Raw genomic sequence first — 27,997 nt, 5'->3', positions numbered from 1 at the left:
TCAATTACGTACTTGTGACTTCTAAATATCAAAAGATAATTTTGTTCAATGTCTATTTTCTACGTGTTTGAATGATGTATGTTAAGTCTTTATCATTTTATACATTTAAAAATAAGATTTTATTATTATTTTGTGCATTTGAAAAAAAAAAGTAGATATAGTAGCGAGAAATCGTGCTGTTTTTTTTCTTTAATTATCTAACTCGCGATTTTCAAAAATATCAAGAATATGAAAGAGATGATAGTTTGATTCAATCTCTGTTAAATATTTTTGAATGATGCATATATTTTAAATCTTTATTTTATACATTTAAAATTAAGTTATTATTATTTTATACATTTGAAAAAGTAAATAGTAAAGTTTGTGTAGCTTTTTCTTTAATTATTAAACTTGTTATTTCTAAAAACATCAAGAATATAAAAGTGACAGTTTCATTAAATTTCTATTAAATTTGTGGATGATGCATATTAAATCTTTATTATTTTATACATTTGAAAAAGTATAAATATCAGAGATTGTCTAACTTTTTCTTTAATTATCTAACTTGTAATTAAATACTAAGAATATGAAAAAGATAGTTTCAGTCAATATCTATTACATTTTTGGATGATGTACGTAAAATTAAATCTTCATTAATATATTCCTTCAGATTTCTTTTTCTTATATCTTAGTTAATTATTATTTTCTCTTTCTTTCGAAGACTCTGAAGTGCTTACAGTACATATGTATCTTGTACAATGACCCTGTACCGAGCGAATAATCGATTAACGCCGTTAAACTCGGTCATCGATGCATAAATTATTGACGCAGTCACGCGGATCGAGACAAATTTTGCCGTTACGGCTCACGATCTCAATCCATCTAATATTTATATGGAACTCATAAATGAACAACGATTCCAGTATTTTATTAAAAGCAATATCTCAATAATATCGAGTTGAAATTTTAACGACGTGCTCTTTCGCAAATTGCAAGACGGTATTTCTCGGCGCGCAAATAAATTCCACTTATTTTAACGATTCGAGAAGTATCACAGATGCAATTTATTGATAAACGCGACATATATATATACACGCATACGTGACCAATATAAATCTCCGCCGTTGGCGTAACCTAGCGCTATGCTGATTTATAGATATCGAACGATTCTGCACGAGCAGCGACAGAAATCCGATTATGGTGGAACCGGCGGTGTTACACGAGAGTGTTGGGGTATCGCGCAATTTCGAGATCCGGAATCGAAGGAAATCCGGAAAAATTCGAAAAATCAATGTAACGTAAGTCATTCGTTAACCACAGCTTTGTTCCTCCGGGTGTGAGAAGCGCGTCGTTACGAACGCTGTTCCGTTCCCGGGTTACTTTCCTGCGGACGGCAGCTACGTGAACGTAGTTTGTTTCGTTTGCATATAAAGCGCGTATCCGTTTCTTTTCGGAAAATGCTCGGCGCATGTTACCACTACGTACAACAAGCACCTCTGAATAATTCAAACAAAGGATTAACCATCGTGCACCCAACGTTGCCCCGCCGGATGTCTAACCGATGTTAAGAACAGCATCGACATCCCGAGCACATTCGGGTCCTCGTTTAAATTTTACGGACTTAGGGAAGTTACAATAAACTAGAGATCCGTGCCGAAACATTTTGGTATGCGGGACGCGACGTCCGTAAGTCTTCAAACCACATAAATAAAATTATAATTAAATGACACGTACGTGGTGTGTAACAAACAGTATAAATATCTGAAGAATAATCATTATCGACGTGAAATATATTTTTAATTTTTCTGAATTTTGACATCTCTTATTACGGCGAGAAATTATTAGACAGTCGGTTTAATTTTCGTCAGTATAGTTAACGAATGAAAGATTTTTTTTTAAATCAGGATCGTTTCCCGTTTGAACATGAATAATTTATTCGCGTCTGTTTAAACAAAGACCGAAAGGTTGAAACTCTGTTTGCATTAACCTTGCGCACGGGAAAGCTAAGTGAATACACAATGGCAACGAGGCGAATGACAAGCGAATATGACGCCTGGTTGGTTGGCCTTCTACGGCGTTACTCCACACACGGTGTGCTCTAGTGATAGCAAAAGTGGAAACTAGTATGATAATGAGTTGCAAACAGTACGAACCTCCTCGTATGTCGCTTAAGGGGCTCATATAGCAAACGGAGGCCGAACAAATTACCGAGACTTACGTAGGGAGCAATTTAACTCTTTTGACGATTTAAATTTTAAAGGTCAATCGCTGTCTAATCATCGAAGTTATACGTTTAAATTCGCTACCGGATTGAAAATAAATCGCACACGAAAAAAACAAAAAAAAAACGGTCTCGCTAAAATATCTAAAAATCTATCAAATAAAGAATTCTATTTTTGATTAAAGCTAATTTTGGTGCTTGATAACGTACGTATGCAAATTTGCAAATACATTTTTCAGTTCTATAAACTGCGCACCGATTTGATTTATCAAGACTTGAAACGCAATCATAAACTGAAACTGGAAATCACGTCACAAATTATATTGATCGCCAATTTAGTAACGATGCTAATAAGCTTTATTAACCATCAAGAATAACTTTTTAAAATACTACAAAAAACTCATTGAATTAAAGAAGTAATCTAAAAATTTAGTTCGATCTGAAAATGATTTTGTTGGACTATTAAAATAATTATGTAGGACGTTCAAGCTGATTGCAAGAGTAAAAAAATTTTTTGCAGCAGTGCTCGTCATGTTTAAATATTCTACATAATTATTTTAATAATCCAAATAAAATTATTTTCAGATCTGCAACTCATTAAATTTTTAGATATTTCAGCAATATCGTTCTTTCCATGTACGATATTCTTGCGTCAAATATCTATTTTCTAAGTTAATAAGAAAATTCTAAATTCGATTTTATAAAAGATTGAAACACATGAATTGTATATAACAGAACTTTTCGATGTGAAGATACAAATAGTTGGATATCGTGTGTAGTAGCTCTTTTTGTTCTGCCGAAGTTAAGCGAGCTCTTGTGCACTCTTGTGTTATCGAGCCTTCTTTTTTTATCATCTGCCGCGCCGTACGCTTTCTGATTTCGACTGGATCTCAATTTCTTACACGAGCGAGGCTATATTGCTGAAAAAAAAAAAAAAAGAAAACGTCCATGGCCTTTATAACCGGCTAATAAATAGGTGCACCCGTGTAATTTGCTTCGTCACTTTTCTGCTTCTCTTGTGCCCTCCTCCTTACTCACATTAGTGACTGGGAAGATTACACCTGTGCTTTTTTGCGCTTGTGAAAATAATCGGATCTGCTAATAGTGCGGCATTTACGAAAAAAGCGAAGAGTCAATTTCAATTATTTTACATTGGAGATTCTCTTTGGAATTCTCCCGCTTCATAATTATCTATATTAATAAGATTTAAGTGTTTTTTTCATCTCTATTCGTAATTTAAATTAATAATGTTAAATTAAAACCACAATAATTAAAAGATAAATAATTACAAAAGTAATTTATTAATTATTAAATTTTATATTTACATTTTTAATTACATTGCTACGTGTAAAATTATTGATCAAATAAAAAATTACCTGTTATAAATCATAGAATATCAATTATCTTTTATGTATTATTTCAGCTTCAATTTGCGATTACGTTTCAAATTCAATCAATAATCATTTTAGATTAATTTAGTAATCGGCGCGTACTTACGTAAAAGATTTTTTTTATTTATATAAAAATATCATTAGGCACTAAAATCTAGGCTTTACTTATTTAACTTCTTTACTTATTTAAATTACCTTATCCACATTCATTATCACACCGATCAGAATATCATACTTGTTTTCTCCGAAAAAAAATCTCGAAAAAGAGTTCCTTTTTCAGCTCTGATACCGCAAATATCGATTTTCTCTACGTAAAAGTCATCCGATTATCGGTTTCGCCTTTTAATACACGTGTACGCGAGCAGGCACTTCACGGAGGAATGCCTGCCGACTAGACAGCAGCACGGTGCACCTATCTAATAATGCGTGTAACCACAGGTAATCCGAGCCACTATCGATGACTAATACCTGCCTGCTCGTTGCTCCACTCACACCGACGCGAGGCTAGGCTAGGCGACGGGACGCGAGGCGAGGCGAGGCGAGGCGAGGCGAGGCGACGCGACAATGCAGCGTCGCGCCGCTCACGTAGTACGTACTATATGCACGTATGCGAACGAGCGCGCACGCATAATGCATATGGACGTTCGGCGAGCGACATACACCACGGCGAGCCGAAATCTCGTGGCATGGAGATAGGACGCCAGAGGCGGCGATATTATCAAATTATATACCTGCACTACGTATACACCGGCGGCCAATAATTCATCCATAATTCAGTTATCTAAATAGGACACCCGCGCCGCACATATACACGTATGACTTTCGCGCTGGGTGCCGTACACACACGAGTCACACACGTTCACGTGGCGCGTGCATGTGCGTGCGTCAAAGGCGCGCTAGATGCACGACTGTACGCGACGATCTCTGGTAGCTGTTAAAGCGAACGGCGAAAAACTGCCGTGGAATTATCCTATCCGTTGGACAGCACGGCGGCCGGCGTGTGGTTGTGCAGTCTCGTGACATCGAGTCTCTCTGTCGAAACACTATCGCTGCGCTTTTTACTAACGCTGCGATGATATCACGGGCAGTAAAAAATCTTTAATTTATTTTATAAGTTAATTTATGCAGCAATCTATTATTCTTTTTATCCATGTACACTGTTAGATGTCAAAGGAGCGATGGTAACTCAATTATTTGCGTTAAATAACATTTTGTTATTTTTAACTTTTATATGTCAAAATATTATAAATTGATTCACTTTTATGGTTAGTTTGAAAATAAATAACATCTATATTAAAGTACGAATTTAGTAAATAATAAACTGAATTCGAGTAAAATTTAATACATTTTTTTTTTATTCGACTCCATTGTTTTAATTATACAACAGCATATTGAATAGGATCTAGAAATGATTATAAAAATAATTCAAATTAGGTATAATTTGATATTATAAATGCAACAGTGTACCTTGCATCGTTAAATTCGTATAATGTCAAATTATACCTAAATTGAGTTATTTTTAATCATCCCTATAATTCGCCATTGCTTCTACAGTGAGTACGAAAAGTATTCGTACAGAGAAAATATTTTTTAAAAAACTTTATTTAAAAAAAAAATTATTATCCAGCGAGAAATGAATCATCGAACTGATGGCGAATCGATATCGATACGATGATTTCAACATCAATTTGACGTCGATTCGGCGTTTAATTGATGATCATTTCTTGCTGGGTAATTAACAATTTATTTATAAAGTATGAAATAGACTGTATGTTTCTTAAAATTATATATACCAAAAAGATGTGTATTAATTATAAAAAATATATCATCTGAAAAATAAGTGAAAATTAAAAATTGCACTGTTTGGATGCTCAAAAAGTACTCGTACAGTCGAGAGAAATTTAGTTTATAATATCAGAAATATATGCGAAGCTCATTTGTATATATTAGAACAGAATGTATTCATTGTATAAAATTGTTAATTAATAATGTTTATTTTCTACAAATAAGACTGTTTTTATAAAAAATTTCCTTGTACGAATACTTTTTGCTCTCACTGTATGTATCGTTAATTGAACTAAAACAACAGAGTTAAACAATTTAACTTAAAAAATGTTTGACTCAAATTTGATTTATTGTTTATCAAGTGCATTAATTCTTAAACGCCTTTTCGATGATATCCGACTTTTTTTATTAATAAAAATTAAAAACATTTGATTGGTACCGTCGTTCCTTAATGTTTGGAGTTTTGATTAAAAAGAGTTGTTTACGATATGTTTATTTTTTATGAAAGCTATTATAAGCGAATTGGGTTGTGTATGCTATACCCAAGTGTGTTGTTCCCGCAGTGTTAATATCGCTGTTTATTTTGAATCTAAGCAATTCAACCGCAGAGATGTGATTATGTTTTTAACCACATGTTTTGTATTAAGATAATACATTTTGACACCACACATGTAAATTACAAATAACAAAATGTTATTTAATTTAGAATATTGATTTAAATCCTTTAATATTTGACAGTAATGTAAAAAACATATCTGAAACAGCTTTTAAAAGGGATTTCAATATTATAAAACATCGAAAATTACATATAAAGGCAGAAAAATGTAAAATTAATACATATAAAAGCTCGCTAATAATTTAATAATAATAAATCAATTAATATAATTTAATATAATGCAAGATATAATAAATATAATTGAAAATAATTCTCTTTCTTTCTCTTTTCCGTTTTTACGTCACTGTCGAGATTATTTATAAGTTATTGTAAATTCGTACGTTTGTTATTTATAAAGCGTCACAGCGAGATGCTACGTAATATTAGCCGAGTCGGAAAGCAGCGTACAGTGTGTCACGGTAAATCGGTTTATGATTTGTTTACACCGCGCTGATGAAAACACATGTTGTATCGCATTCATCAATAAATCACTCTCTTCGTTCACGCATAAAAACGAGAATAATTGAATTAAAATTAATTAATGCTAGAAACGCGATCTCCATATGCGTCGCAGAACGTCCAGCATTATTTGCATTAATTCCTAGTAATGTAATTCTATATTGCCGCTAATTGCGGTAACTCGTAAACATGTCGAATCGAGTTTACATGAATTTAATGCCATCACGTTGGCACAAATTACAGCCAACATTAACATAGTTTTTACTACATAAATACAAACTTTGCATAATTCTTTTCCCTGTGTTGCGCGATCCACAACGTGCATTAAGCACTGAAAATTTTACGAGATGGTGCTTAAAAATAAGGCAGGCTGAAGCCGGATTTAATTTTCGTTTCTGAGCTGGTTTACGACCAGGTGTTTGAAAATTAACGAGATCACGGTGCACCTTCGCGCAGTGGCGCTCCATACAAAATTGAGAAAGTAGAGAGATAGGATAGTCAACGACGGCGAAACAAGAAGAAAATTCATGGCGTTCGCGCGGCGAAGAAAAGCGTTCGATCGCATCAGTACGTAAACAGCGGCTTCGTGATATTAATATTGGCACGACGGCAGCCTCTTCGAAAGATTAATATTGGCAAGATGCCAATAAATTTATATGATCTCAGTGTTATACGTAGTGTCTCAAGAGGGTGTGAGGATACACATCAGACGCGAGAAATAACGGGAAATTTATGTAAACCTTCTCAACAAATATCGATTAACATAACTTAATGATGAATATCTTCGTAAACAGATCTTAATTTATACCTTTATTATTAAAACAAAGTCTACTTTGAACAGAATGCTTTAATTCGGCAGAAGCAGCATTATTGAATAAGATTTTTCGGATAAATGCGATAGTCGAGATATTGCAAAATTAATTGGATGTAATTTTTGTTTCCATTAAATTTATTCTTTCAATATATTATTTTTATAATGTATCAGCGTTATTGAAATAAATTTTAATATTTAATATTTGGTAGTTTATTTTTTATCTACGAAATCCATTTTTTTGGATTTCGTGAATAAAAAATAAACTTAATGGAACTTTGCAACTAAGCTAAATGCTTTAATTCGGTAGAAGCATTCGTATATACACAGAAAAATACATATTGTACGTAAGCGATAATTACTTATTTCAAGTATTTAAAAAGAGTTGATTTATCCACAAATCTATCATAAGTTCATTACAAGCATCAAATTTATTCAAAATATATTCCGAGTGAATTTAATACTTTATACAAGATTATTAAATTAAAATAAATTCGTTTAACATTCTTCAGAAGAAAATTTTTACTTTGAGTACACAATAATGAGTTTTTATAAAATTTGTAACAAGTATACTTTACGATGATTATCGAGAAAATATTTTTTGTTAAAAATAATCACTTAAAAGGGAAAAATAAATTGAGTAATCACTTTTCTTAATAATACAATGATATTTTTTGTACGTATTAATAATAGCTCTAAAGAATACCAACGGCTTCTGAAGTGTGTTTTAAAATTTGAAAAGGTCATCCACAAGATAACATCGAAAAGAACGTCTGCTACAAGAACGATCGGTTTTGTTAAAGCATCTAAAAATTTAAGTACAGGAAGATGAAATCCATTTTAAACTAATAACGAAATGCTTCAATTCAGCAGAAGCATTCTAATAAGGTTTTTCATCTAAATGCGATAGTTGTTATGGAAATGTTGCGAGGCAACCAATTAATTGGACGTAACTTCCGCCTCTGCTACATTGATTTTTATTTAAGACGAAATAATTCAACGTGAAAGAATGCAATGCGGCGCGTCGTGGCGAAAATATCTCCAACCTTCTGGGTTGAAGGGGTGAACTAATTAGATTGCCAAGACGACACGACACACCGCACGTCGAGAGATCCGCTAAAGAGTCTTCATTTCCTTTTTTTGCTTTCAGGACAGCTGAAATGTCCACGGATAACCGAGCACCCGTCCGACATAATAGTCGCGAAAAATGAGCCGGTGACGTTGAACTGCAAGGCGGAGGGTAAGCCCGAACCGGTGATAGAGTGGTACAAGGACGGTGAGCTCGTGCAGACGTCGCCGGGGGACGCCAAGTCACATCGGGTCCTGCTGCCTACGGGATCCCTGTTCTTTCTGCGGGTGATGCACGGCAAGAAGGAGCAGGATGGTGGTGTATATTGGTGCGTCGCGCGGAATAAAGCTGGATCCGTCCCGAGTAGGAACGCCACTCTCACAGTCGCAGGTAAGAGAGCTCCGACCATCTTCTTTTCGTCGTCTCCTTTTTACGTCCGGATTATACCGGGTAGCGTATCAGACACATTGCGAGGGCGACCACTCGTTAAACTCGGAACGAATCCCCGTGAAACGGGCTTTTCGCCTCAAGGAATTCCACGGCTGCCCGACTCCGTCCGTGTCGATCAAACCGACGATTTCGCGAAGAGCGACAGGCTAAGCCAGAATGAAAGCTCTCTCTCTCTCTCTCTCTCTCTCTCGGACAGCATCGACCACCGCGCCGGTCAACAACTCTCGCGTGAACCGGCGCAGTATGGATTAGCCATTGTTGCGATACGACTAACAATAAACGTTGTCCCCGCCGGTTCTATAATTATTTGCTCCCGCGCAGGTGTCGATTAGCGTAATCTTGTAGCCAACGCCAAGCCGATAAGATACTTCGGGTCTTTTCTATGGAAATCGTAATCGGCGAAATACATCTTTTCGCACTTGCTAAAGAAACTTTACACCGTTCACGGGCATGTAAAACAAAACGTTGTAATCACTCAGTTGTAATACGCTCTTTGTACATTATCGCGAAGATCAAGCGCCAGTAATTTTTCAATGTCAGTTTACAGTTCAAGGGATTGCTAGTTGATAAATCGGTTGAGTTAACAAATCGCCGAAGCGTAAATACAATTCATGTGTAAAAAAAAGAGCACGCGCGGACATCAATAAAAGTAATTTTATACTCGACGATAAAATTCTAAATTTTATATACGACTTCATAATTTTACGCGGTGCATTTGCTTATCTAAAAGTACCATTTGTCATAGTCTCTCTCTCTCTCTCTCTCTCTCTACGATAATCCCATAACACACATTTCTCTTCCACTCTTTACGAAATATATTTAAATAATAGAGATTAATTTTATTTTATATTATACAACACATCGAGCTTAACAGAAAGGCAAAATATCCAATGACTACTTCCTCGAATATACCGTAAATTGCAGAGAAGTAATTTACTTTCTCGTTTACGTTCTAATTAAACAATTACACGCGGAACTACAAACGGGAAGCAAACGCTTTCATAATACGTTTATCGGCCAAATTCCGCACGGTGCATTTCAATCTATTCTCGGCTTGTTAACAAGGGAACGAATAAGCTCCTTCCCCTGACGGCAAAAATGGTGTTGCATCCGTGACTCCGACGTCTCCCTTATAGCACTTCCTCCGCTCGCGAGTTCGCAAGAGCCTCGAGTGCCTTGGAACGACTTCTCTCACCTCTTCGCTCACTCGCTCGGTTACAAGGCAAAGTGAACGTACGGCGGCGACGGCGACGGCGACGACAGCGGCGGCGGTGGCGGCGGCGACGATGCGGGACGGTGTCTGTGTCACACGAACGAAAACGGACACCCCGTATGTACGGGGCGCAGGAAGGAATAACCGTGATTTATACGGGATAGAAGTCGACTCCTTCGACTAAAACGAGCCATGTTTGTTTAGAGGCGATCGATATCCCGGGCGACGCACCCTCGCCTCTGCCCGTCCGTGGTATATGCCCCGTCTGTCCGTCCGCCTGCTTGCTTGCTTGCTTGCTTGCTTGCTTGCTTGCTGGCTGGTTGGTAACGACCCATTCGCTCGCCTCACCTCGCCTTTACTACCTACGAGTCTGACGATGCGACACCGACCGACGCCTGTTATACTGGCGAAGAATGCACTTGGCCTGTCCGTGTGTGTGTGCGTGTGTATACGTATAATAACGCATCGAGTCGGAGATCCCCCCCTCCTTTTACGCAGCATCCCTGTCGCCTCACTCAGGCTAATCCCCGATTATGATCTCCAGAAAAGATTCCATACAAATTGAATTAGTGACCTGGAGTCAATGTAGCATTTCTGAAATCGGCCGAATATGCTGGGGAAACATCTGTGTAACTCGGCCGACTCTCCACAGCGTCACGATATTGAATGTCAGGTTATTGAATATCCGAACGTTCCCGTCGCGATTGAATCGCTTCCATTTTTATTCCGCGGTCGGTGCAATCGTGTATTTTCACGCGGAGGAAGAAAAAAAAAACGATCGAAAACGTATATGACTATCGCGCGAGGAGGAAAAAAGCAATCGCGTATGTGCGCATTCGGATCGCATTACGGAAGATTAAGGACGATAATGGAGAATGCCGATAATGCGAGAGCGGATCGCGCACGCCACTTCCATGTTATTCCCTTTTCCGTGGGCTCGTTATTTCGAGTTCGTACATATATAAGCGTCGTGTGTACTGTGTACTCTGTGTACCCTGCACATGCACACGCGCGTGCAATGTGCACTCACGTATCACGGATGCACCCAGCGCGCGTTTCGCGTTTCGCGTTTCGCGTACGCGAGCATCGGTTACGCCGATGCATCCGAGCTTCGTAATTTATAGAACACGATATCGCTCGTTAATTGCTTATTGTAATACGCGCAGCTATCCGTAACGTGCATTTATGCGACAGCGCACGTTAAATATGCAACCGTAATGGGGAGTGCTTAGCAGAGAACGGACCGGAACGTGCGGCTGTTCTAGCTCGTGGAGCCCCGGAATCTCTAGGATATTGATATTGCGTCGCAATAAAATTTCTGTCAAGGCATCTGTGCCATAATTATTCGGATGCCGTAAACGCATCGGGGATGGGAGCAAAGCGACCTTTGTGCACACTCGAGGAAGCTAAATCTCTCTGCGGATCAGTCCCCGTTTTCTATTATATTAATGCAATATACATGAATATATTGAATCTTAAATCTCTTGTGACAATTATTATTTATTATCGTATATAAATTAAACGTCGCTTTTAATTATTAGTAATGAATTAGTAATAGGCAATTGTGTGTAAAATAACCAGAGCGGTTATATTATTTATGAAATGAAATTAATTTCGTAAAAGAGTAAGGATTTACTTTATTTTATAAAACACAAAGAGAATCAATTCAATGAATGGAAAATTAATTTAACATTATATAATGAGAGAACCAAGTTTCTCACATTTACAGAATTATAGCTTGGGAGAGAGACATTTTGGTTTTATTTTTTTTAATTATTGATGATAAATTAGTAATAGGCAATTGCGTAAAATAATCAGTTTGATTATTATTCATGAAATGAAATTAATTTCATAAAAGAGTAAGGATATATTTGCTTTATTTTATAATACATACAAAGGGAGAATCGATTCAATGAATGGGATATTAATTCAACATCGTATAATGAGAAGACCAAGCTTCTCGTATCATAGAATTATAGCATGGAAGATATTCGAGTCCCCAGTTCTTTTGGAAAAAAAAAGCGAAGAGGTGCGAAGAGAGACACGAGGATCTCTCGTGCTTTGTCGCGTTCTTCTCCATCGCAGTTTTAAGCGTCGCGAGCCTCGCCTTTCTCGGTAACTAGATTCGCTCCTTTTTCTTTTTCCGTGCGCCTCGCGCCTTTTTCTCTTTCCCCTCTCTCTCTCTCTCTCTCTCTCTCTCTCTCTCTCTATCTCTGTCTCGACTCGCACTCTCTCCGACTTCCAGCATAATATAAATAGGCCCCGGAGATCGCCATCCGAGAGCCCCCTTTTCTCTATACGGAACGCGACCCGGCACGCCGCGGAGACAGGCTGACACGGCTTCTCGATCCGGGCTATCGCCGTATAATGCATAGCTTACCGCGTTATAATGGGAGCTTACGCACAATAGTCATGTACCACGCTCACCCATAAGGCTCTCTCGACCATGGGCGCCGCTACGCCCATTTTTTTTTTCGCGTGGAGCAACACGGACGTGGAGCTCTTTTCTGGGAACCTGTTAGTGTATTCCAGACCGGTTCTTTTTTTCGTCTTCGCTCATTCAGAACATTCCACTTAGGAATGTTCTAAGAAACATTTATAAGGCTTAAGAGATTATAATATTTACGCATATCTAGTAGGCCATTATAGCAGTCGTAACACGAGTGTATGTATATCGATTTCTTATTGTGTCTTATAACGTATAAGTATATGCAGATGACGTAATCGTCACACTTTCTCCAAATTTGCATAGATACCGGTTAATAATGTATGTTAGGTAACTTTGTTCAACCTCTATCCCCCAAATATCCCAAGCGCAAACGTTATTACCGGACATCGGATTCTTAGGAAATTTCATATTTTTTTTAGAAAACAGATTGGAAAGTGATATCAAAATAGAAATTGTCTTATTGGAAAAGTTTTCTAAAAATGCATATTTATTTATGCATATTTGTGCAAATTTGCATATTTCGTACATGTCTGCATACGTAAATATCTGTATTAAAAATCCTGTCCAGTTATTACATAATGATAACTTGCTTTTACATTCTTGATAAATAAACCCGTCACCTTAAAACCTTCTAATATCTTCTGTTGATACGCGTAGTTTGTCCAGGTTCAACATCGATGAACAATTTATCGCCGTAAAATATGCTTACACATTGACTCGCTTTTTTTTTTCTTAATTACACGTAACGTTATTTATCACGCTGACAGTGATTTATTTCTCGTTAGAGAATTATTAAGAGTCCCTTGATACACTTTTTAGTATAAAGCTGTTGCGCGCGGAGTCATTTTCGTGTATCCGAGAGATACACGATGCGACGTGCGGATGACCTAGATATATTTTTAAAACGATAGAGGATGATCCTCGTTGACTAGTAGCTAGATTATCTCTGGCGACAGGACGCTGCGCATCAAGCGCAACGTTGACATCGCGCAAGATAGCTCCGTGCTCGAGATGTCGTCTTCCCTAACGGGAATATAAAGAAATGCTCTCTCGGCACATCTTATAAATTTATAATTAGCTTTGGTTGAAGTTCGCGTCGGTAAAGCTAAGGCGGAAATAAAGAGAAATGAGAGCGGAAGCAAAGAGTCCGGTTTTGAAATTAAGCAAAACTCGGCGAATCGCAAGCTCCAGCGGCATAATTATCCAAGTTAGGACATGTTGCGGATGAAAAACATATAAAACAGAGTTTGTACTTTACAAAGATGTGTATATATGTATATGCATTATATACGCGGAAAATGTTTCAATTTGAATTGAAGTTTTGCTCTTTCGTTTCCCCAAATGGTTTATATACGAAAGAAGAAAGATATATAAAGAGGACGTAAAAGCCAACTTTGCTATTTCTTTCTTTCAAGTACAGGTCTCAAGTTTGATGTTCCCCCAACTTTGCGATATCTATATCTGAAGTAACGAAGCAGCCGAAGCTCGTGCCAAAATCTCACGACCGAAATTGAACCGTCCCTCCCTGAGATACGACTGAATTTTGACAGATTAGCATGGCAACGGATGAGTACTTACTCCCTTTTAAACGTTATCAGGGGGATTGTTTATTTTAACGCGACGTTATCGCACCTCACGACGACGGCGACGGCGGGCCCGAGGATGGCGGTGGAGTCGAGAGCGCCAAAGAATAAACGGGAGAAAATGAAGATAAATTGGAGTAAATAGGTGGTAATAGGTATAATGTCGCTGCTATTTAATCTTCATTAAGGCTAACGTGCCTCCTGTCTCTTCTGGCTCGTCTCGCGACGACGATATCGGGACTGTCACTGAGACAGATACGTTTTTAGTGGAGCGTCACTTCGTCAGTCCAATGTATATCCGGGCAGAGACAAGCGGACGGATGATTGTTAAAAACTGCGCGACGCGTCGCCGCCGGCTGATTATTCATTGGACTATTGAGATAATAATTTTTCAGAGCCGTGCGACAACGTTGAATGTGTATTTGTCCTGCCAATAAAATGGAAAAAATTATTAGCTCGAGGGGGATAATGAATGGTACTGTTGAAACTTCTGTCCCATTCGACACTTTCTCACATGGCCTTGATGTCACACTTGGTTTCACACGTCTTTGTGCGATAACAGTCAGTCTATCCGAGAGATTTAACACATAGCTTCTACAACGGAACTTACTCTCGCCGATAAAAATTAATTAATTCTACATTTTCAAAGTTTTGTACACTGAAAAAAAATGATGTTACGTCAACAGTGTTATTTTAATTGAAAATAATTTTGTTGATAACACTATGAAACTAACGACAACAAATACGCTCTTGTTTTGATCAAATTTTATTTGTTTTATTAAACTGTTATTGAATTAACAAGATTTTCAATTAAAATAATGCTGTTGTTATTCTCTACATTTTTTTTTTGGAGTGGAATCCTACTCAAGAGAGTGAAATTTTATTCTTAAAGATTGAAAATGCTGCCACACACATTCTTTCACTTTTTAGAACAAAATTTAATTTTAAAAGAATTTAAATCATTTTTTTTTAATGGATTGAATAACTTAAGGCGCTCGAGGATTACAAAGTCTAACCTTTAACGAGGGTCTATTTTTTAAATCTAACTCTTTCTTGAATAAGATTTGTTATAATTTATTATTTTTCATTATATATCTTGTCTTAAAATATGACAGCGTCACTATATAGTGGCTTTCCCATTCTGTAAAGGTACCTTCTTTGTAGTGCTTTTTGCACAGGAATATATTTCAGAAAATACGTCTGAAAAGTTAGTATTATAATCTGACATGTTTTACACGGAGTCTCTCATTAAAATGCGGGATATATTACAGGTTAATAGGTACACTTACAGCTAAGCGAAGTTTAACCGATGTCACGAAAAAGACCATAGTGAGGAACACGAGTTCTCTTTGTAAGAAATCGTAGACGAAGGCGGTGACAGGCAATTATAGGTCTGACGGTAATTGATTTGATGCAGAGACGGTAAAACCAATTGGGAATGGGAATGTGAAGGGAAATTGGAGAAGGGGCGGCAAATAATAAAAAAAAAAGGAAAGAGCAAAACTGTGAAAGCTTTATCGAGTTTAATTCTTTATTTTACGAAATAATGTTTGTTTCTTTTTCTGAAAATTTTATTTCTATTTATTCAATTTTATTTCGACCAATCATCGATCGTTTATTCAACTTGAAATTATTATGAAATACATTAAATATGATATTTATTAATATCAAGATGTCATTAATTGACATACCGTGTAAATGATTTATTCATTAATATTGACACATATCGATACTGTAATTACATATTATAATTATATACCGCTGTACCGAAAAGTACGTCTGCATCTCAATTGACCACGAGCGCTCCCCCGTTTGCGATACGCGGATGCGATGTGCCCGCGAGCCTTTAAAATCCGTTTCACGAATAATTATACGTCACGTTAGAAACTCTATCGGTTTTCACTTACCTCGACCGGATCTCCCCTTCGATCCCTTCGCGTTGCATGCATGCGTGCATGCATACCAAGGAGGAGGAAACGGGATGAAGGTATAGCGGGAACAAATGCGAGGAGAGAGCTTACTATATGATCTAACGAATGGACTATTCGAGCTGCACCCCATTTTCTATGCCTCCGACACGTACCGCGCCACGTGGTGCATACATCTGTCCGCCCCTCCCCTCCCCCCTCTCCCTGGCTCACCCCCTAGTCGTCACTCCCGTCCCGCGACCTCTCTCTCTCTCTCTCCCTTCAACGTTCAAAAGCCAGGCTCTTTCACGGCTCCACTCGCGCCCCGTTTCTACACTTTTTCTTCACTCCGGTCCATATTACTACGAACTACGTACCCGGACAACCCTCATTATTGGCCGGGCTATTAAATGGTTATAACCTTGCGCTCTTTACAACACGTGCCGCCCGCTCGCCGGTTTGACAAGTTTTACCGTGGCTGTAGTTTCCTTTGGGAGGCAAACTGCCGCCGTTACTGCTCTTTGTTAACCGACGTTCAAATCGAAAATTATTCTCTCGAAAGGGCCAGCAGCGATTAACTGCCGGGGTAGTGGTTAACTTCTATTTATCTTTGCTACCAATCTTCTATGATAAATAGCCGCTGAAAGATATACGAATAATCGTCGTGATTGTTATACGCATGTAAATGTGTGTAGTATATTAAAAGAATAATTATTACACGTGTGTTTTTAGAACAAAAATGCAAACATAAATCTTGCTCTTTTTCCTTCCGTGTGCCGGAAGATTCCTTCTTCCTGCCGTATTTTCTCCGACCTCATCTCCCGTGCGCGACAAAATTTTGGCAATGAATGCCGAGCGTCTCTCTCCGATGACGCTGCACCGTGCCGAACAATGGCGCGATTTTCCTGACGCGACATTCACGGCGCGGCGGAAGAATCTATAATATCGCGTCGCGTGATTTCGTCCCTTTGCGTTCACTTGCGGGAAATTTTATGATAATTCTCTGGCTCCCTGTCTCTCTCCTCTCGCCTTCGTCGTGTTTCACAGTTTATCGTGACGTCGTAATACCGAGCGTGCACACGATGCACTTGAAGGCATCACAAGTGTACGTCTTCTCTCTTGCGAGTACATTTCCCCTCTTTAAAAAGTACAACTCATTTATCTTACACCAGTAGAAAACATTTTGTATTTGCGTTGGATACGAAAGTACTCTATTCAAGTTCTTGTTAAAATTATGTGTCGAATTTTTAGTATATTCGAGTGTTGATTTAACATATATGACCAAATTAATATTCAACATTCCTTAGTATTAAACACAATTTATAATTAAAACCAAATAACATAAAGATCATGTTTTTTTAAAATATAAATTCTAAGATAAATGAATTAAGTATGTTAATTTAACTTATTATAAATGTTATCTTAACGAAGAAGTATGATTGCTTACTAATTGTCTTATAGTGTTCCGTTTTTGCATTAATTTTTCACATAATATTTATACAACTTTTTAATATATTCTTCTAATATTAAATCAACACAAAAATTTGAGTAAACCGTTTAGTATGTGATGAAATATATATTAAATTTAATCGTGACTTTTTAGTTTTTGATTGGCATTTTTAATTATACGTATATGATTTACATTCTCCAGAGCCTTTATTTTTTCTTGTAAAATTTAACACAAAATTTCCAACTGTATACTTATTCGGAGTGTCACGTTCATGATTGCATTAGCATGAAAAAGCCGGGACATAAGTTAACGAACGCTCCGATCGATGTTGATAAATTTGGCGAATCTCGGACGTGACTCATGGGGCACGTTGCACTCCACTGCATCGTCACCCTAGCTGCATCTCTCTGGCGCGCGGAACTTTTCTCAACTACTTTCCGCGCGACGGGACTGGGGTAAAGATTCCGTGATGTTTGCCCGACAACTGTATAAACAGGCGGCGATAACGCCCAGTTCCTGTCGGGAATTTCGAACATTGTTGTTCGCAAACGTCGTTCCACCGCGAATTTCGCGTGCGCATCCGGAATTACCGCGGCTGGCGCCGAGTTGTTTAACATTAACAATGACCGGCACGGCGATGGTAATTATTTACCACATTTTATTATGCGTTTTACGAACTACCACCTGTCTACAATTTAGTTGTCCAATTCATTCGGAAACACCGGATTATACGGATTTATTTAATACCACGAGCCATTGGATTAAGCGAACGTCGATTTTATACCGATTCGCATCTAATTGGTTTTATCTAATTGGTTTTATTCAATTTCGAATCGCGCATAATTGCATTTCCGAGTATTTCTGTTATTCAACTCTAAAAATAGGGCAGTTTAATAATCTTATAAAGTTAATTGAGATTGATATTTCTAAGGTACGTTGGACGTAAGATGTACCTATATATCTACAAATTTTTAGCACTGGCAGTGAATTTTAAAACACAGCCTAAGCAGTGTCAAGTTAAATATTTTTTAATCTTGGGTTAATGGTGGAAGTAATGGGGAGATGGGTAAGACCATATCAATCCTTGTATGTCTGAACCTAGTCAGAGCCACTTAGATCTAAAAAGTTTCTCTGCGATTCTCGCTAAGTCGGGATGGATTACGAAATTTTTCCATATATACAGGATTTGAACTTGCGACCTGCCGGTTATGAGTCACTCTCACACGAAGCCACACGACATCCCTAATCTTGAGTTAAAAGTTAAAACAAAAAGATATTATCACTTGAGTCAAAATAGATTTATTCTTGAATAGGAATTTGCAAATATATTTTAATTGGGTTAAAATAACACAATTTTTATGGGATTTTAACTTGGCGCCAATTATATAAATATAAAATTCTTTATACAATTTCTCTCTCTCTCTCTCTCTTTCTAGTGCGTTGTTAAATTCATAATGTTAAATTATACCTATATAATTTGAGTTATTTTTAATCATTTTTGTAGATCGGCATTTCTTTTATTCAATATAATGTTAATTTAACTGAAACAATGGAGTTAAACAATTTAATTTAAAAACATATTTTTTTATCATTTTATAGGTCGCCATTCCTACTTAGTATAACGTTTACTTAACTAAACAATGGAGTGAAACAATTTAACTTCAGTATGTTTAGCTCAAAAAGTAAAATTCATTACTTATTAAGTGCATACATTAATGCCGTTTATTTTGAAATTAACCACAGAAATGTGTTGATTTACATTTTGAATTATTATTGATTAATTACGAGAATGAAAAACAACAAAATGTTATTTAACTCAAGGAATTGAGTTTCTGTCGCTTCTTTGATATTTAAAAGTACAGATTGGATGTAAAATGTACATCACGCATTTGGATTTAAATGTCATTAAAATTTAAAGTTTGTATTTTAGTTTTTAATATAATATTTTCTTTAAATATCACAAATAGCAGTTATATCAAGATGCATGAGAAAATCACCGGAATTCACATTCATATATTTATAAATCGTAAACTTTTAAAGATTTATATGCATCCTGACTAACTGAGATATTTTAGTCCGCAAACGTAGCTGAATATAAGTTTAATATAATTTATAAAGCAAGTGGAGCGCGCAATTTAAAGTACGGCGAATGATTTATATATTTGATATATTGTAGAAATATATTTTCCAGTTAAATCGATTAAACCAGATGCGACCCGGTTCGCGGTTTCGCTTGGGTTTTGCACGTTGGCAAAACTCGCGCTCGATGACTATACAAATTTCTCCCTTCTTATGATCCACGAGAGCTCTGCGCAGTTACCTCACAAGCGTCACGCGGGTTAATAAACTGCTTTATACCGATATACCGGCAAACGTTTTGCACAAACGACAACGAGGAAGAGAAGAGAGAGAATGCGAGAGAGAGAGAGAGAGAGAGAGATCTACGATAACGAAAAGAAACGAACAGCAGCGCTCGTTAGCTAGATAAATCAGATGCAGCGCGATGCAATTTCGCGCGATATCGCGATTATACCAAGGAAAAGAGGAAGGTTCTACAGATTGTCGTCATCGTCCTTATCACCATCGGCGTCATCGTCGGCATCATCATCATTATCGTTTTCGTCCCTCGTGATAAAACTTTCGTCCACGATTCCTCGGTGTTGTGCGCATCTATTAGGCGCGTATGGCGCGGCAAAAATTTCCAAGCGGAATTTGTCAATTAGGCGCACACGCACTGCCGGGGCGTTAGTTCCCTCGGCTCCCCTGCCTCTTCCCTTCTCCACCCGAGCTTCCACCGGGTTTTCTCTTTCATCCCTTGGTCTCGCTCTTTCTCTACCACCCGGGATAAAATAACACCTAGACACCCTTGCCTCGCTCTGACCCTCTTTCACGCGCTCGCTCGCTCGCTCGCTCGCTCGCTAGTCTCTCGCGTGGCGCGGGCGCATGTATCGATTAGCCGACGCGCGGAGCCGAGCGGAGCGGAGCGGCACGGGGCGTCGCGACGCTGTGCCGCGCGACGTAGCACGTTTGTTCACTCTCTCTCTCTCTCTCTCTCTCTCTCTCCTTCGATTTACCTATGCCCTGGACAAGCCTAGCGAAGGTGGGGATCTCTTGCAGCTTTTAATCCATCGCTCTCTCGCTGATATTCCGCTCGTCGAGAGCCGTGCAACGACTCTCGGCATGGCGAGAGCGAGTTTTGTCGCCGTCTCTATCCCTTTTGCATTCCTCTCTTTATCTCTCTCCAGCTGATCCGCCGATACTCGCAATCGTCGACCGGCGAATCGCGGAATCCGATCCGATTGACGATTCACTCTTCCTTTCGTTTTCATCCGAACCCTGGATTACCTCCCTTCACCTCCCTTCTGCCTCTTCTGTCTACTCCCCTTGTCATCTGGTCACCGCGTGATCGTTCTCGCGCGCGATCCTCCAACGCTCCAACTACCATTGTTCTGGTTAAATATAAATGTACGAGGATAGAAAGTAAACGACGCCGTTTTTTCATCGTTACCTTTTGTAATAACAATTGGATAATGACGTTGGAATTTTTTATGACGGTAACGATAACTAGAAAAGCTAAGGTTGGGAAAAAGTCATTTTTGAGAAGTACTTATTACCATCACGTGCTGTTTATTGGAAAAAATAAATCAGTTGTAACGAGTCGACATGTTACAAATAATTAATTGTTTTCTTAATAAATAACGCGGAATGGTGACAAGTTACTTTACAAAAATAATTTTCCTAATCTTAGTTTTTAGTTCGTTGTCGTTACCGTCATAAAAAATTACTACGTCATTGCCAAATCCTTATTACAGAACGTAACGGTTCCCATCTCTGCAGATGTATAATGACGGTAGCTTGCGGAATATCTCGAGACTCGTTGAAGCAAGCTTTATAATTTGCAGCGGATTCTGACGCAAATTTAACTGCAATATTTAAAACGCTTCTTTCTGCAATCAACAATAATTAATATAAAGTCTTGCCCGGAATTACTGAATAAATAACTACATATAATAATAAACATAATAATAGAGGAACTTTAACAAACAAATTAATAGATCAAAAGGAGAGCGTTGGAAGTTGACGTGGTGAATATATCAATTATAATTAAAAAGTATTTTATATATTTCAGTTTGCACATGTTTACCACGCCAACTCCTGTCACTTTTCTTTTTAACCATTAATTTGTTCATTTAAATAACTACGTTTTGAATTAATTGGTGTTTACAGTCTAAACAAAACTATATTGATATTATCGCTATTGTATTACTGCCAATATTATTAATATACACACGTAGCGTATTATTATTATTTTTTTTTTTTCATGAAAGTCGAAATATGCTACGAGGGATGATTATCAATCAGTTTCGTATCTCTAATCTTAGGATTCCTTAAATCTATTTAGTTAATCCGCGAGAGCCCCCAACGCGGGTGGGCGAGAAGTGATAATTAATTGATTCCATATTTTCCGACGTACAAATCCCTCAATCTAGTTGAGTAATTCCTTGGCTCCGGGGAGAGAAATTCCGTATGGTACAGAGAGAACTCCGTAGAGGAGCGGAAAAAATTGGCACATGCACGAACATCTCCTTCATCCTGTGCCAATTTCCTCTTACATCATGCAGTCTATCTCTCGAAGCGATCGCCCGCGTAATATATTATCTTCTAAAGTAAGCTCAAAATAAACCGACATACGATCAGCACTTGAGAAAAAACTGTTTTTTTTTTTCGGATTATCGTTTCGTTAAAGAATGAAAGTCAAGAGAAAAGACTACACAAAGGACTTCCCTTTATCTCTCTTTCTTCGTCGCTGATACCCTCGCGGGAACGACGCAACAAAATGGTGGCTGTGGGTAAATTAAGTTTGGCGTGAGAGCCGCCCGCGGGGAGAATTTCATTCTATTGCCCGAAGCGGGGCTTGCGAAAGCTCAAAACAAACGTGAACGCTGCGGAGGGTAGTAACGCGATAGCCCGAACTTCCGCGCGAGACTTGGATACCTCTAACGAGGTAACCACGTCTCTCTCTTTCTCTCTCTCTCTCTCTATCTTCCTGTCTCTCTCTTTCACGTTCACTCTCCTTTCCATGTCGTACCCGACTTATTTAATACAGCCAGCCAGCTGTATCGTCGTAGCCGGATCCCGAGTTTCTCGACTCCAAAGCCGCACCGAATCGAATCGGGCGACCGATTCGAACCGAATCGAGTCGGGTTGGGTTCGAGTCGGCTTGACTCAACGAGCTCGCCCAACCCGCGTATCCTTTCGTTTACCATTGCCAGGGAGAGAACCGGGTTCGTGGCGCCGTTTTTCTGTTACATCAAATCTTCGGGTTATGTAACGAAACAGCTATTCTATTCTGTCTATCGCTTACCCGAGACCTCGCAGGTAATCAGTGATATATTGTAGATTTTTTCTTTCGGCGGTTACGAAAGAAATTGACGTCGTCGTGGGCGTCGGACCTCGATTAGGGGTCTCACAAGTCCCTTGGTTGATTAATCGCTTACATCGTGTCTCTTCGGCTTTATCTTGGTTTTGATGCATGCGCTTTCTCGCGCGCGTCACGAATATTTAATTTCTCCTTCCAGCCGCGCGCTCGACTCGGCGCCAGATAAATCGTCTTGTAAATGATAGCTGCATAAATGGAAAATGATAAGAAATTGCATTAACCTTCTTATCGAAACGGTTGGATTAATTTAAATTTCTAAAGTAAATATTAATATTTATTCTCTTTTCTTTTTTGCGATGCTATTTCCGTTTGTATTCCATTACTGTCAAGGAGAGTGACGAATTACACTAAATAAGAATAATCTGTAAAATTGAAACACTTTCCAAAAGATCACCGTCCAAAAAAGTTTCCGGTCTCAGCAACCTTAAAATATCGAATTTGGTATTATTATTAAATTTGTAATGTCAAATTAAACTTGTCATCTTTAATAACTTCTATAGATCGCCACTATTCTCAATATAACTTGACTAAAACAATAGGTAAATGATATATTTATAAGGCGATAAGATGTAATTCAGGAACAATTGGAATGTATTTGCCAACAAAGTTAACTCTGCAGACATTTCGATTGTGAATTTGAATCCTTTTTAACGTGGAAATCAAGTACAAAGTCAGTTTATACTTGACTTCCACATTGAAGAGAATTCAAACCCAGAGTCGAAACGTTTGCATAGTTAACTTCGTTGGTAAGTTCATTCCAATTGTTTGTGAATTATATCTTTTATCACCTTACAATTATTTATGCACTCGTGAAGGATCTTATAACTAAATTACTGATATTTGATTTATTCCTGGAGCCACATAACTATTTTTATTTTAATTAAAACAATGCAGTTAAATAAAAAAATTAACTCGACACTGAAAGAAATTTTTTGGTATTTGTAACTATAATTATATGCTACTATAATTATGATTATTAGATTATTATAGTATTAATGATAATAACTGTATAGTTCTATCAACAAATATAAGTAGTGTAGTTGGCAACCGAAATAACTGTAATTACAGTTATTATTACCATAAAAATGACTAAAATTACTATAATTTACAGTAATTGCAACCATCCTTATGGTAACTATAATTACCTATTCATATTCTATTGCCTGCTATTTGTTGATAGAACTATACATATAGTTATCATTACTAACATTATAGAAATAATAATCATAATTACAGTAACATGTACAATAATTCTAATCACAAATATCAAAAATTTTTTTCTCAGTGAAGAAATATATTAAGTTCGATTCAAATTTAGTTATTTACTAAGTGCATATGTTAATAAGGACGTTGTTTGTTTTGAAACATAAATATATAATTCTGTCACAGAAATGGATTGCTTTACATTTTAGTATACATGGATGGAAATTGAAAATGTTATTTAACTCAAGGGATTGAGTTATTATTACTCCTTTGATATCTAAGTGATGAGTGCAGTCTCTCGTGTCAATAATGACATTCATTTATAATTGATAATAACACGAACGCAATATACCGACATATTCGCGTGTGTAGCGAAGAGAAGATACTTCCTATTTGCACCACGCTCATCCAGGACTCTTCCCCTATAATTTGTTCGCTTTTAAGTATAGGTGTTATAATCGCAAATAATAGCCGCTTCGCGCGCGTGTTCTTCGCCGTGCTGGTCTGCACTAATTTTCCTTGGCGTTAATGCGCTAAGTGCGTCGGGTAAGGGGTCGTCCGCATGTTTGCCGCTTGACGTTACATTTTGGTGAATTTACGGCAGATTGGTCGGCGGCCCATGACGAAGATTGCGGTGTGTTTGTGTGTGTATGTACATGTATATGTCGCTGTATGTGTGCGCACAAGTTTGAAGAGAAGAGCGTGAACAAGATTACCCAGAAAATGAGAAAGAAGGTATATACGAGCCAGGCGGGGTAGCGAATATAAGTTGGGGTCCGTAAAGAGGAACCCCTATTCGGTCAAGCCGTGTATCTTATACCTTTTCGATTATCCTGCAATAATGACGATAATTGCAACGAACGGCGGATAGCGGAAATAACGATAACATTGTAAAATTAAGATGTTGCTGCTCTGAAAATTCATAACGGGCGACTCAGAAGAAGCAGAATGAACGTTCCGCGAATCTCGCGATGACTGTTGATTACAGAGAAGTAGTTAAGCGCTTCCTCAGAATGAATAGCGTCTCATCAGAATAAGGACACCGGGAACGGTTGTAACGTCTCTCTCCTCCCTTGACAGAAAAAATCTCGGGAATTATCTTGATTAGCCGCATTACTAATTGATTGCGATCTAATTGATGCCGTTTAACTTGCATTTACGTGATGAAATAGCAGGAATCTCATAGAAGAGCGTGTACAAGTAGATTCGCTTTCCTCTCTTAGTAAATACTTCATAAATTATAAATTTCAAGCAATATTTATAATTTATAAGATATATTCGGTGAAATTTGTTGTAAAACACAATAACTAATTGTTTTGTATCTTTTCATCAAAGAAATAATCGCAAAATCTTATAGTTTTATATAGGATAGCTCATAATTCTAAACGATTAATAGATATTGCGTAATTCTTGTGTGATTTTCATTTATACATGTATCGAAAATATCTATTAATTGTCACAGATGATTTTTATGGTGTAATTGGCTTTATCATTTAATTTCTTTTTTTTTTGCGTAAATATATTATTTATATTATAACAATTGAGGTTAATGATATTGATTATTAATAGCAAACTTTAAGAATTTGCTATTAATAATTCACTCAAATTATTTACCTTTTTAAAAATGAATATTTAAATGTTTGATTAATTATTCTCCTTATGTTATGACTAATTATAACGTTAAATTTATGATTAATTATTTTATAATTAATTATAACGTTAAATTTAAGGTAATAAAGTTTATCTCCGTTTTAATGGGGAAATTAAAATAAATTTATTATTAATATCTTTACAAATTATATTCCGAGAGACTGTATAATTTAAATAAATTATTAAATGAGAGTTATCACACTTCCATGGTAATTTAATTTTATGTTCTTGATTTAATATCAAAATTACATAATTTTGTTTTGTACTTTCGTGTAAAAGATTCGGAAAGGAGCAATCATTGTAGCAACTTAATTTACTTGCGCTGAATATTCTTTTAAAAATAAATTTTATTATTAAATTGCATGCGAAAATAATTTATTTATTGAAATCAATATGAAACAAAAATACGCGTCGTATACATTTATATCATATTTTGCGTTAAATATTTCGTGGTAAACAATTTGTGGTAACGAATTGGTCTGGTCTTGACGTTTGGCGCTCGGCTGTTGGTGTTTACGTTTTTCGGGAGGTGTGTAACACGCCACTGGGTACACGCAGTCACCGTGTTGTCATTCGTGCAGAGACTCAAACGAGCAGGTAGTACCGCGAGGTGTTGCGTGTATTATTAATCGTGTAAATTGCCTTTCGAAACGTGATCACATATTAGAAATTGTCAAATTCCTTCTCTATAAATAGCAAGGTAAAATTAGCCAAGCGCGATAAAGGTCGATATCACTCGAGCTGGGAAAATCAATAATAAATGTATACGTGTAAATGTGTACTACGTTTTTGAGCACGTGAATTTTACGCAATACCTTTAGCTATAGTTTTAATCGTTCTTCGTAACTTCGAAAGCTATTATAATATCGATATTTTCTGTATTAAAGTTTCTAACGCTGATCAATAAAAGCTCGGGATTTTTTGTATTTAAAGTACTGTACGACAATTGTTTCATATTTTTTGTGCTTTAGAACCCGAAAGAAAAGTGATACAAGTAAAAGATTAACATAAGATTGCAGTGTTTGTCGAATTTTAAAAATTCATGACAATTTTAAAGAATACATATAATTGAAAATACAACATGGAAGGAAAGAGAACTTATACATATTCATTATTTTAACTAACGTTGTCCCAATTTTTAAAAAATGCTGAAAAGTTACTATTTTTGAAAAGTGTCGCTTTTCTACGGCAGCGATATACATGGAGAGAAAAGTGTCACAGTCAATCTGAATAACTTTAAACTAATAAAAGTGTCTCCAATATCTATCTTTGTCTGTTTGAAATCTGTCTATGCGCTTGCACTAGAATCTAGATGATAATCGCGTACATTTGCCTAACTTTACGCGTGATACATATACCTTTATAATATGTATTAGAATTTCAAAACTATCAGAAACTTGAATGAATAGTCGATATATGCGCATGGCAGTAAAACAAACAGACATGGACAGATATAAGTTGGCACAAAAAGTTCATATACAGAAGATAGCTTTTTAAAAAACTTTAATATCCTTTTAAAAAACTTTTTTAAAAAGTAAACATTAATTAGTAATTTATTAACAAATAATAAAATCGATTGTTTTTTTTTCAAAATTATTTTACCTAAAAAATGTGTAATCACACGGGCACTCAAAAAATTTTTTTGATTCAGTAATTAGATCGTGTTATTTTTATGTATTTTGATGCTCTGAAACCGAATCCGATGTCCAAATTGCTTCACGTCACAGTTTTTTTTATCAACATAAAATGACTACATTTTCAGTATTTTTAACGGACCAGCTTGCATATTAATTTTATAAGCTTGCATATTATCGTTGTACTTACTTTCTTTCTTTGCCTCGGCTTGCATATTAAAAATCAGGTGCCAGACCATAAATGGCTTTAAAAATATTGGAAAATCGGGTTGTTTTTCGTCGATAAAAAAATTATGACGTGATGGAGCAATTTAGATTCGGTTTCAGAACGTTAAAATATATAAGAATATCATGGTCTAATTTCCGGCTCAAACATTTTGTTTTGTGTACCTATCTAATTAAAATATTTTAAAAATAAGCGCGAAAATGAAAAATTATTTATTAATTGGTGGACGCACAAAAATATTCATAAAGTTGAGAAATTTTTTAGCTTCTAACTTTATAAACATGATTATTTTCGCGAAGCTTCTTTATATTAGATACGTTATATTAGAATATAACGTACTTATTACATATAAAAATGACTAATTAATTGTTTATTTTTCACAAATAAGACTTTTAATAAAAATCTTTTCTATATGAATACTT

The 27,997-nt window shown here is 36.7% G+C and overlaps 1 protein-coding gene across 1 annotated transcript in view; it reads left to right on the top strand.

Moving 5' to 3' along the window:
• Window positions 1–27,997, top strand: part of LOC108758430 (roundabout homolog 2) — a 124,226-nt gene that overhangs the window by 24,643 nt on the left and 71,586 nt on the right. Inside the window, exon 2 of the mRNA XM_018503411.1 lies at window positions 8,452–8,760. Coding sequence (XP_018358913.1) covers window positions 8,452–8,760 — 309 coding nt within the window. The remainder of the gene's footprint in view (window positions 1–8,451; window positions 8,761–27,997) is intronic.

The sequence above is a fragment of the Trachymyrmex cornetzi genome, unplaced genomic scaffold, assembly GCF_001594075.2.
Source record: "Trachymyrmex cornetzi isolate Tcor2-1 unplaced genomic scaffold, Tcor1.1 scaffold156, whole genome shotgun sequence".
Classification (NCBI taxonomy): domain Eukaryota; kingdom Metazoa; phylum Arthropoda; class Insecta; order Hymenoptera; family Formicidae; genus Trachymyrmex; species Trachymyrmex cornetzi.
The sequence above is the reverse complement of the archived record's forward strand: the minus strand, read 5'-3'. Positions and strand labels throughout refer to the sequence as shown.